Raw genomic sequence first — 12346 nt, 5'->3', positions numbered from 1 at the left:
GATCGCCACCCTTAAAATTTGCAATGAGCTGCTCCCCTAAGGTAAATGAGGTTAAAGCTCCATCCACTTCTCTTTAAATGCATCTACTTTGGACTGGACCCAAGCCACACCACTTCTCTCCGTTTACTTTTCCTTGGATGTGGCTGAGGCGTTAACGAGCCTCCGCTCTTTTATCCTTCTATCTCCATCCCCACATCTCTCACTTGCAATTGGTACCATGTGGGTGATGCTTAGCGTTCAGGTTTGTGGTCTGTGTGTGTGTGTGTGTGTGTGTGGAGTAGAGCAGATCTATTCTATTTTTGTCTGTTATCATGACATACCAACCTTGTGAGGAACTCAAAGAGCAGGAGAGAAACTGTCAAAGAGAAAGCTGAGATGAAAAGTGAAAGAAGTCATAGTGTGAGGGCTAATCTTCTATTATTTTCCCATATCTTTGATTTAAACAAAGGCCTGCTTGGAAGTGAAAAATGTATTCCTCAAACAATAATAATAGTCAATAGTCAATAATAGCAAATACTTGCATTCTCCATTGTCAGCTACAGTACATGCCCTTATCCTTTAGGGTGTAGGTGGAGCTGGAGCCCTGCCAGCTGACAGTGGATGATTTAGAACTGTGTCAAAGCAATGGGACATTTTACAGTGGACAAGTTTACTTGCCAATGCCCTCTAGAGGACAAACACGTTCATGTTGACACTGAAAACCTCAAACCTGCACTGTTATTGAAAATACTATAAAGCACACTTAGATATAAAGACATAAAGCAAAGTGTAGGTGAACTAGAAATGTACACACACTTACACACAACCACCCCCTCTCCATTATCTCACTAATGCTTTTCTTTTACCTGCCCTGCAACGGTGTCTGAATGTATAGTACATGACATCTTAATGGAGACTCACACACAGACTCACACACAGTCACTGACTGCACACTAAAACACAAACCTCTATACTATCTGTACCTCTGTACTTGAGCTAAAGCTGACTTAGACGTTCTTAAATCCTAATCACAGTTTCCCCAGAGTGTAAGATGATATCTTTAAATGAACTGTTTTGTGCAGACAACAGGCCAAAACAAAAACATCCAAAGACTGTTTTGGACAATGGAAAAACCTTCTACAAAAAATTTAGTGTAAGGTTGATCCTCCTCAGAAAAAGCCATTGCTTGATGTTCAGGAGAAGGTACATCAGCAAACCATTTCCATGAACTGAAATGTCAAACACCTAGCCAGATTATTTAAATAGAAATCAAAAATATAGCGGCAAGCGACAATGAACGACCCTCACCGCGAGCGAACTGTTTATGTTCATGTTCAGGGGGACAAATTTGAGTCCATTTCAGAGAAAAAAAAACAAACAAATAAAATAAAATAAACTAAAAATAATGATTGGCTGTAACCATGGCATATATTATATATATATATATATATATATACACACTCACAATGTTAATACAACTATAATTAATACAACATCCAAACATGTATTTTGCTCAGCTTTCGATTGGTTGGTGGGCTTGTTTTGATCTAATACCACCACACAATCACACTGTCACACAGTTTCATACCTCTAGATTGACTAATTATCCTCAGAATTCTGTCAGAAGGAAACCCAAGTCTTGGGTCGGGACAGCGCAGTTCATTGAAGAACACACACAGCCATTTAGCACCATTTTGAAACCTTGTAACACAATTTTGTATCTCTCTAAACACTTTCAGTGTTTTTGTCCTGCAAGAGGCAAGTGCCAACATACTCCAACCTTATAAAAAAAAATCAGCCTAACAGATGATTGAATTACAAAGGCTCACTTTTTTGTTGGTTTCTCCTTACTCATCTTTTGACATGCTTTTCATTCCCAAGTCACCGGCTTTCAGGTTCTCGTTCTATCATGTTCTTGTTGCCTGAGGGAGCAAATAAGGGCTGGAGGAAAGTGTAGAGCCTGGGGTTATAAAACTATATGAAGATATGTGTGTGTGTGTTCTTTAAAAGGCATTTAAAAAAAAAAAATATGTGAGTATATTAAAGTTGTGATGAGCTGAGGTGTAGTCAACAAAGAGAACACACACATACACATCCAAAACACAGCCATCCTGACTCAGACAGCACTTACGCTGAGGTGTCGGTGAGCTGTTTGAGGACAGGAAAGCTACAGCTCTGCTGACAGCTTGTTGTTTCAGTTTCCCTGTAAACTTCCTCCTTGGACAACTCCTGCTGTTTCTCAAAACTAAGCACAAACATCTTCAGTCCACAGAAAAACACTTCAAGGTCTGTCCTCAAACTTAACAGTTATGATACTTTTAAGTGGTAACAGTTTATCATTCAAACTGGACACTACTGTTGCAGATTATGAAATATTAGTTAAATATTGAAGGTCATGGAAACCTGATGTGTTTTCTCTATTTTCTTCTTACTATGAGCAGATCCTACATGAACATGTAACATCCTGTCAAAGTTGCATCCATCCAATCTATACCCATGTTTTCCTATTTAGGGTCACAGGGATCTGCTGGAGTCTATCCCAGCTCTCTCTGGGTGAAAGGCAGGGGTCCACCCTGGACAGGTCACCAGTCCATCACGGGGCCACATAGAGACAAACAACCTCACACACTCACACTCACTCCTATGGGCAATTTAGAGTCACCAATCAACCTGACATACATGTTTTTGGACTGTGGGAGGCAACAGTGCTAACCACTCAGCCACTGTGCTGCCCCAAGGTTAAACCAATTACTGTTATTTTACAAGAGAAATATGTGTATTGTAGTGTGTAGTGTAGTTCTTTCATTTAACAGTTTGCGTCACTGCTTGTCAAATATAGAGATGTTAATGTTTTGGTACACAAGTCCAGGAGAAATCTCTGCAAGAATGCAGAGCATGAGGTGAAGAAAGGTAATGATGACTTGCTGAACTTGTATTGACAGAGGCTGAACCCTCCAAACACATTTGTTTTAAGCTGCAGATGCCAGCCGTGTCCCAACTTGACATTCAGCATCTCAGCTTCATAATACAGGCACTGCAATCATGCGTTTTGTCTCTGTCTCCTCACAAGTACTGACAGGCAGAAAGCAGGGATTGGGCCAGGGTGAAGTAGAGAGGAAGAGATGTGTTCATTGAGCTCTTCTCAGTTCAAAACACACATGTTCCTGAGTTTTAATGTCTTACTATCAACAAGAAAGATTCAGAAAGAAACTCACCTGCTCCTACAGGGGAGCACAGTGAATGGTGAGGAACTTTGCAGTAGGACTGTCCATTAAACAGATGATGATCCAGCTCTGACTGGTCCAAACAGCACAGGTACAAAAACAAAGACAAGCAAATAGAGCATGGTTCAGTGCTGACTTTGCTAGACAGAACATGTCCAGCTGCAGTATAAGTGCTGTGCTCAGAGTCTCCATACAAGAATCTTGCTCTTTATGAGCTCTCACTCACCACGCCCCCACACAGATGAATATTACTTCACCCACACCAGTTCTTCAGTGGCTGCATTGATCAGGGGTCAGATAAATATTACAACAGCATGTTATGTCTTATGACTGTATGCATTGAACTTGTTAGAGCTGGTTTCTTCCATGAAACAAATGCCAAGACACATCACTGACAACAACTATTTCCAAAAAGAAACACAGATTTCACGTCTCAGATTTTCAGATTTAGTGTCAGCAGCAGACAACACAGTGGATGACAGGCAAACTACTGTATGTGTCCAATATCACTCCCTTGGAGCTGTGCAATTTACTTTTAACAATGTTATTTTTATTTCTAAATGAAATTATAGATTTGTCAGCACTTTGTGGCAGCCACAGAAATTCCCACAACACACAAAAACAATAATATCATATTGCTGAGGAGAATGAGAGGCACCAACTTGTAGAAATTAATGGACAGATGCACATTAACACACCCACCGATGCAGGTAATAGTGAAAGAAAAAGGTTTAAACACATATATTATGTACAAGGCACAATAAAACACCTATAAAATGAAAGGTCAGTGCAAAGAGAGAAAATGATAAAACCTTTTTTTCTGTGTTGTATGTGCATGCACACACATTTTAGTGTGGAAATACCAAAGGTTTTATCATTTTCTCTCCCGGTTATGGGGCCAACACCTGGACCTCAGAGGGTAGAGCAAGCTCTGAAGACAATAAGAGAGAGAGAGCTATTCACTGGAGACAAGCAGCAGACTGGAAATGTTGCCCTAAAGCAAGGCACAGTGGGGATAGTACTACTAAGGAGGGAGTGGTGAAGCCAGAAGAGACAGAGAGAGAGAGAAAGAAAAGAGAGACAAAAGAAAGAAACAAAAGGGAGGACAGAGGGAAACTATAGTGAGAATTGCCAGAAGGGAGTCAGCTAAAAGTCACATATGGAGTGAAAGCAGAAATGCTCAGTTAGTTAAATTGCAACTTTTAACATAACACCTCAATGGGACAACTTGAGTATCATAGAAAAAGCCCTCTTTCTGGATGATGTAAGTCATAATTACCATATTTCCAGCAGAACCTGAAGGCTGCATTTGTAATGCTGGTAACAGGAGGAGTAAGACTGAATCCATACTGAGAGGGGGCCCTGTGTATCAAATCTCAAATCACACCAATACACACACACACACACACACACACAGGACACAGATGTCCAATAATGATGATGTCATCAGCAGGACAAATAGTATTGACAGGGCTGGGATAATGGAGCCAGCTGCTCAGAAAACTCAAAGCTTATGTAAAGCAGTCACAGTCTATGTGTTTAAATGGAAATAAATACACAGTGAGGAAACATTTCATTTTGATAAAATATTCATATTCTACCCAGGTGGAGGGCTCACATAGTTCATTTTAAGGACACATATCCTGTTGTCCTACATGACACGACAAATACTTTGGTCTGTTCTTTACTATTCTTAACTTCTTTTCATAAACTGCAAACATGTCTGTTGACCCTCAATCTGAGCCCCTCATGTTTACCATCAGGCTCCCCGCTCCATTACGCTGGTCACAGGCTTGGCCCAGAGCTGCATCCTCTCTAAGAAACCAGCAGGATGTATACAATTTGACTGCCTGCTATTGTCAATTGTCACATAACCACTGTGTTTCAGGCAAATGAGGAAATACCAAGCCTCAGGCACACAGACACACACATATGTGCAAGGAACAAAAGGTAAAAATAAAAGACAATAGGCTTTAGAAATATAAAAACTTACTGGAATTCAAATTCAGGACATAGCCAGGCCAGCCAAGGTAAGAGGAGTGGAGGCAACTGTACAAAGACAGTCCACAAACAAATCAGCACTCAGAAATGACTGAGACTGTAATCTGTAGTGCTGGCATATAAAACCTCAGTACTTCTACAGTATGACCCCAATATGTACATAACACCATCAAAAACTGAAAACTAGCACTGAATGTTTGGAATTTATCTAAGGCTGGTCTTCAGTGTGTGTGTGGAGTCCTTTCACAGCAGTGTAAACATTACCTCAGTGTGCTCAAGTTTGGTTGGAAAATCTAATTTGAGGTGTGCTCAATAGAATTTTATCATTTTAACCTGGTGTAAATGCAGATGGATAGCCTGGCTTAAATCATATTTAAACACATGACTAACGCCTAATAATCCGAAGGTAATTACAATGCCAGTTGATTTTTTTATCCTATCAACACTTCCAGCCTAATTATTCCTAGTCTCATGTTTTGTCTGTCTGGCTTTTCTATTGTATTTGATTAATTGGATTTGTCCCACATCACTGAGCTGCTGGAACGCCCTCATCCATCCTTAGTCTGTTGCATTAAATTGTAAATGGAGGGGGTTGCCAGATCAGATGATGCATGTGACTCTGCTTCAAAGACATGGCAATCCTTCCCAACATGTTTAAACTCACAAATACATCTATTTATTTATTTCAACATACTGTATTGATATCTGCCTGAGCCCAACATATCAACTTTAATAATGCTTAGGATTTTTTGGGTCATATTATTTTACATGTGTTTTTTAAAGTTAAAATAAAATCAAGTCAAATGAATCATCTGTCTTTAAAACTATCTCCATTTTCCTCTGTCTCCTCTGTAAAGACCTTGTCTGGAGGTCAGAGGACAGAGAACTGATGGAGATCCAGGCTCCCAGCTGGTCTCCCTTCTCCTCCCCCTCCTCCCTCGGCAGGGCTGCTGATGCTGGGAGCAGCCTCCAGCCCGGGGCATCCCACTCCCTGAGCCTGCTAATTAATCACTTCCCTCCCGTCCTCCTACGCTTCCTCCTGTCCTCTCCTCTCCTGCCACATGGTCCTTTGTAGCCCTTTATACTCCCGTTCACAACACACTGACTTGTGCCTGTACTCAGAAATATAATATGTATAATAAATATAATATAACACTGTTTTGAATCAGATGCGTGTACAGTATGTGCATGTTCTATAAACAGCCCTGTGAACTTAGTACAATCATTAGGATGCGGATAATATAACAAATAATAGAAATGACGCGATAACATCAACTTAAAATATACGATAATGCTCTGAATGAGTTAATTACCAATACCAAACTACACAAAGTTGGCCGTAAACCATTTTAGCAATGGCCACAAAAGCCCGAGAACAGGATTATTCATCATTTGTTACATTTGAAGAGAAACACATCCTCCTCCACCACTTCACCTGAATGAACCCGGTCTCACGCTGTCCACACCAAGACAGCAGACCACGCTAACTTCAAGGAGCCAGCTAGTGGCCTGTGCTGATGAATGAACAGAAACAAAAAGCAGCTCACCTTTGTCGTTCTTCTCCTTTTCCCTGCTGAAAATAAATAAATATTCTCTCGGACCGGTGACAATAGAGGCAGGGCGGCGACGCCTGTCAAACAGCCAGGCAATGACCGACAGCAGATGCGGCCAATCGTGAGCCGTGTCGCAGGAGGCGGGTCTTGTGTTGATTACAGCCACGTGGGCCAGCTCAGTGAGACAGGAAATAAAATGTTAAGACATACAAGCAGCAGGCAGCTTTCCTGTAATGATTATAAAGGAATTCAATAAATAAAATGCCATATTTGGTTGTCTATCTATCTATCTATCTATCTATCTATCTATCTATCTATCTATCTATCTATCTATCTATCTACATTATTTGTATACAGTATGTATGTATATATCTATAGACATATGTTGATATAAATATAGATATTTAATTTTGTGATTGTGTGTCCTTACAAATAAACAATCAGATCCACAGTGGATAAAACCATTGTTCTACTTGGCCTGGCATATGTGTGCTGGCGTTAACCTTTAATTCATGTTATTTTGAACAGCTTTGCACGCAGGTCCTGTGTGTATAACTCTTAGCAGTGTCCTGACACATTCATCTCAAGGTTTCTTGGTGTTCATTGTGTAATGAATGCAATAAAATCGCATTACATCTGGGTTAGATTTATTTAGACAAAACATTCAATATTAATGGGTTTCTTTCTTTTGAGGACCAGAGTGGATGTTATGACAAAATAGAAACAACTAGAATTAAGAAAACATCATACTGAAAATACTACAGCAAATATAGGGCTTTCATTTCTGTCTTTGTGTTTTTAACTCTATTTTAATTTTCTCATAATTATTTTTAAAAGAATCCAGTAACAATGTTCTCATCAGCCGTCTGTAACAACAATATATCACATAAAGAGCCAACACTGAATTGGATTCAACATTTATTACAAGATGGACATCTTTTAGCAACAAAGCCCACTAAGAAACAATTCAGACAAAGACATTCAGCAATAACAAACCACCATCCATTAGCCCTCTGATTTCATTTTCACACACACTGTGATTTGACTTTAACTGAATGCCAAATAATTACAAAAATTGATCCAGAGTTAGACCATAAAACAAGCACAAAAAAAAACAACAACATAACTTTCATTAAACTGGTTATGTGACATCTGACATTCATTCTTTGACAATGAGATATATTTTCATTTCAGCATGCACTCTGTTTTCATGAAGGCCTATATTCAGAGTGGAAGCTCTGCGCTGTGTCCTTGGCGATTATGTAGAGAACACAAAAACTGCTAACAGTGGGGATAAATATTTTCTCTCAATGTGAATCTTACACCACAGGCTCTGAGCAATGTGTGACGGTCTCCTGTGTGTTTTCTCTGGGTCAGAGGTCTGTTGACTAAAGAGAAGAAAGGTCTCTGCTTCTGTAGTGCAGCCCATTTGGGCTTCAACTCCACAGTCTGTTCCGATGAAGCCTTACTGCTGCATTCACACAGCAGACTTCATGGGCAGTGGGAAACTAGTGCTCAGGTCTTTTTGGACAACTGTTCCTGCATGTCAGTAATCCCTGATACCAAGGCAGCCGAGTGTGATGCAGCAAACGAGAAAGGTGCATTATTCTTTGATGTTTTAACTAGTCAGACTATGAGAGGCTGAACCTGCAAGTAGAACCCAGTCCAATTTGAAAGACAGGGGGTGGCAGAATGTGGTATTTGCTGAATCTAGTGGGAATTTTAAAGTCACATTGAGTTTTTATTGACTCAGCATTTCACATAACTAGTCTTTACCTGCAGTAAAACTCCACATTAGTGTTGCAGATTTTCAGCTGACAAATTTAAACATGTTCAAAACTCTTGGTTGTTGGAAACAGGTCAGACTTTGTGTCAGGCAGAACGTTTACTGTATAAATAATCTCACTAATAGCTGCAAACTGGACAGAGCACAGAAGGTTTGTTAAAGTAGCTACTGGATGCCTGCAGTACAGAAAGAGAAGTAAGCACTTTAGTAAGCACAGAGTGACTTATCTGATGAACCATTACTGGAACAATTTGACAATGATAAAGCTCCCTGATAGCTTAAAAACATCCACATAGCTGCTGTGAATGTTACACACTGTTACTGAAGTTTTTGACATTCATTTGAGAAACTCCATAGTGACCAGTATTTTGGATCAAGCACTTTAATAGCAGATGGATATTATAAAGAAGACATAACACTTTATGCAACAGTTAGTGTGTTACTTACAGGAGCACAAATTTGATATGACACTCGGTTTAAACTTAAAATTTGATATGTTTGTCTTGTTTCAGTGATGGTATTCATTCCACACCCTTAAAATTTCAAAATAAAGTTCCGTTCTCAACTTTACAGTTAAAAAAATCACCTAACACAAACTAATGTAAGAAGCTGAGCTGGGCATTTCAATTGATATAGTTTAACCAGAAAGAAAATCAGTCTCACAAAACATATAGATGATAATGTTTTCGTACATTTCTAATGTGAGGTTAGTGGACAAACCCCATTTCCTCATCCTCATGCAGGCCTGAAGAGATACACACCATGGCTTGTATACAGACAAATATAACTGGTATATGTCCAGTATATCTTCACATACATTTTACAGTATGTTAGTTGAGCGAGATCAATTTATAGTCCAGAAAATCAAGCAAAGCTGATGGACAGCTTAGATGTGTAGCTTTTTGCTGTATGTAAAAATGCTTTCAAACAACATACAAAGTTAAATCTTTATCTGAGAAGATATAACACAGTTATAGTATTGAGTTTTAAATCAAGCAAGACCTTACTTGTTCTGCTTAAGTGCTGCTGCAGGTCGGTGAAGCTTAACAAAATCTGCATGGGCTGATCTCTCTCAGCTCTGTCTGATGATTGGTGTAATGATCCTTTCCAGAAGTCAAAAATAGCTTATAAAAATAATTTCATTTGTTTTTGTTTTTTATGTCACTCTATGCTGCATGTCTGCCACCTTTGTGCACCCGGAAACTTTCTGTAGTGTATGTTTTCAACCCTTCTTTATTCCTCCCTCTGTCTGGTATTCACTGTGATGTGGTGGCCCTTATCCTGCCCTGGCTCTCCCAATCTGTCCTGGTTTACAAGAGCCGTATGTAAGATATGAAACAGCATTCAAACGTATCAGGGCACGCATATCAAATCCTCCCAGCCAGTTAGCTTCTCTGACTGAAAATAACATGGAAAATGGAAAAGCAAAACCTTACAGTAAAGTTCATTTTCAAAGTTAAGTTAAAGATAAGATAAGCTGAAGTATAGTTTCTTATCCCTGTCTTTGGCCTTTACATGCTTTAACAGTGAGTTTGTCAAAGTCTGCAGTTTTTCTGCTGTCCTAGAATAATGGCTGGGGTGTTAAAAATAAACTTGCTTGGCAATGTAACAGTCATTCATTGTAGGAAGAATAGCTCAAAATGATGGAGAGACAGCGAGAGAGAAAAGGCAAAGCAGCAATGATATGTAGAGACAGATGAGATGATGAACCCTTGCATGGTGAAAAAACTATCTGCAGGTGAAAATGTTGAGATAAAAACAGGAGAATAAGTCAAGACTGACAGAGTGGAAGAAGGCGCACATAAACCAGTCAGAACCACAGAAACCTGGAGGAGAGTTTGCATGAGAATTAGAAAAAGCTGATCTATCTGCCAGGGTGTATAAAGCGCCGGGATGGGCAGGAACAAGGAGGATACAGAAACCATATGGGAGGTGAGGAGCATAAACACAGGCCATGCAAACGCAGCTCCTCATCCTCTTCTGTAAGGTTGTCAGTCAAATGTTGGGACCACAGGGCATACAAAAAGCGATTTTAAGCGATAGGTGCTGCCTTAACATTGAGAGAATGTTCCTGCACAGAGCGCCTCTCTGTGGCGTTACAGGCAGATGGCAAGGCGTTTCACAGGTGGACAGTAGGGGTATTGTGGTGGTGCATATATGGGTATTTCAAATGGGTTTCCTTTTTTTCTTTTCTGCTTCCTTCCTGACAGGATGGATGCTTGTTGAGATGTTGTTTGGAGCATTTTTTTTTTGTCTAAAAAAGGTGTGCTGCCTTCTTCAGGTCATTCTTCTTCCAGAGGGCCAGGCGGTCAAACTGCTCCAGGGTCATACCGAAAACCTGCCGGAAGTCCTCAGGAGATAGGTGTCTCTGAAGAAGCAAAACACAGCCAAAGAAACAATATGGTTGCTTAGCACAAACACCAATGTTATACAGAATTGAAAAAGCCTTTCCTCAGAAAGTTAATATAAGTTGTTTGTACAACCAGTTAAAAGAGGAGAAAGCAGAAATCACTTTTCACTGGGGTTTAGGCTGATGGACCTTCATGCTGAACTGACTCACAGGAACATGTGGCTCCTTGGCTGAATTGATTAAAACTTTTACCTGAACCAATACTATAATTTCTGCCTGTAGGCCAGTTTGGTTTTTCTAATGCAGTAAATCAGTAGCAGTTTTATACCCTAAGACTGGACTCATAAAACATTTATCCAGTCCTAAGTTCATGTTTGTGTTCCCGACATAAGCAGGCATTACATTGCCTTCTGTATTGAGGTTTAACACATCAGATTCATTCCAGTGCCTCAGACGTTCATCCAGAGTGAACGGTTATCCAAACCCAGCTTTGGCTCTTACTGCAAACACTCACTAACTCCTCTGTAAATGTCAAAAATATACTATGGAACAAAAACATGCATGGTATTGATTTAGACTGAGAACAAAAGCATAAGCAGCTTTATTGTCAAATTTTGGCTAGACTGTGCTCAACAGTTGTGCACAGTTATAGTAAATTAGAGGCAGGTTTATGCTGCGTCACCTGGTTTCCATGCCAACCAACAGAGTGAGGAAAGTGGAGTTATGGCAACATCTAGATCCCTTTAATTTTAGTTATAGTTTTATTTTAAAATTTATTACTCAGTGTAGTGTTCAGGAATACATTTCATCCTTTTCTTTAGATCCTGAAACCTAAAATTCTTACCACATTACTGTAATATTTTCTGAAACACACCTGAACCAAAAATGTTTCCAAAAATTTCGAACTATTCCTTTAAATATTCCATCACAGGGCACACAAACGCATACTGGCTATAAATGTTGGAAGCAAACTGACCCGTGCAGCGTCACTGCCAGCATCCTTCCAGCCACACCCCCCCTTTCCCACACAAATGGATGAAAAAGGATCTAAGCTCATATTTAGCTGACCTTTATATTTAAAATGGACTGTCCTTACTAAATGAATAATATGGCCTAGTATTATTATAATATTATACTAAATCGCCGCCTGGAGTCCAGCTAGCTCGCATTAAATGCATGGAATGTTGACATCCTATAATTCAATAGTTGATATGGAGTGGCACTGGGGCAGCTGCGGCTAGCCGGCACTAAAGCCCAATGTTTTTAATATTGTGAAATCAAACTTGTGATGATCAGCACTGAAATGTCACTCTGTCCAATGTGTAAAACACCCCTGGAAAAATCCAGCACCCCATCTAAAAAAATAGTTCCCTGATGCTGCTAATATTTTTGCGTGACTCAAAAGAAAATCATGCTTGGTTGTATAACCTCGTGAGAACATGTGCGTGAGTTT

General features: G+C 39.7%; 1 protein-coding gene across 12 annotated transcripts in view; it reads right to left on the bottom strand.

Annotated features, from left to right (window-relative positions):
- Window positions 1–7662: 7662 nt before the first annotated feature.
- Window positions 7663–12346, bottom strand: part of ablim2 (actin binding LIM protein family, member 2) — a 76290-nt gene continuing 71606 nt past the window's right edge. For all 12 annotated transcript variants that reach the window (XM_026317171.1, XM_026317162.2, XM_026317180.1 and 9 more), the window contains one exon: window positions 7663–10911. In XM_026317171.1, the coding sequence (XP_026172956.1) occupies window positions 10798–10911 (114 nt within the window). In that variant the 3' untranslated portion in view covers window positions 7663–10797. The remainder of the gene's footprint in view (window positions 10912–12346) is intronic.

This window comes from Mastacembelus armatus, chromosome 18 (genome assembly GCF_900324485.2).
Source record: "Mastacembelus armatus chromosome 18, fMasArm1.2, whole genome shotgun sequence".
Classification (NCBI taxonomy): Eukaryota; Metazoa; Chordata; class Actinopteri; order Synbranchiformes; family Mastacembelidae; genus Mastacembelus; species Mastacembelus armatus.
This window is presented reverse-complemented; position numbering and strand designations above follow the sequence as displayed.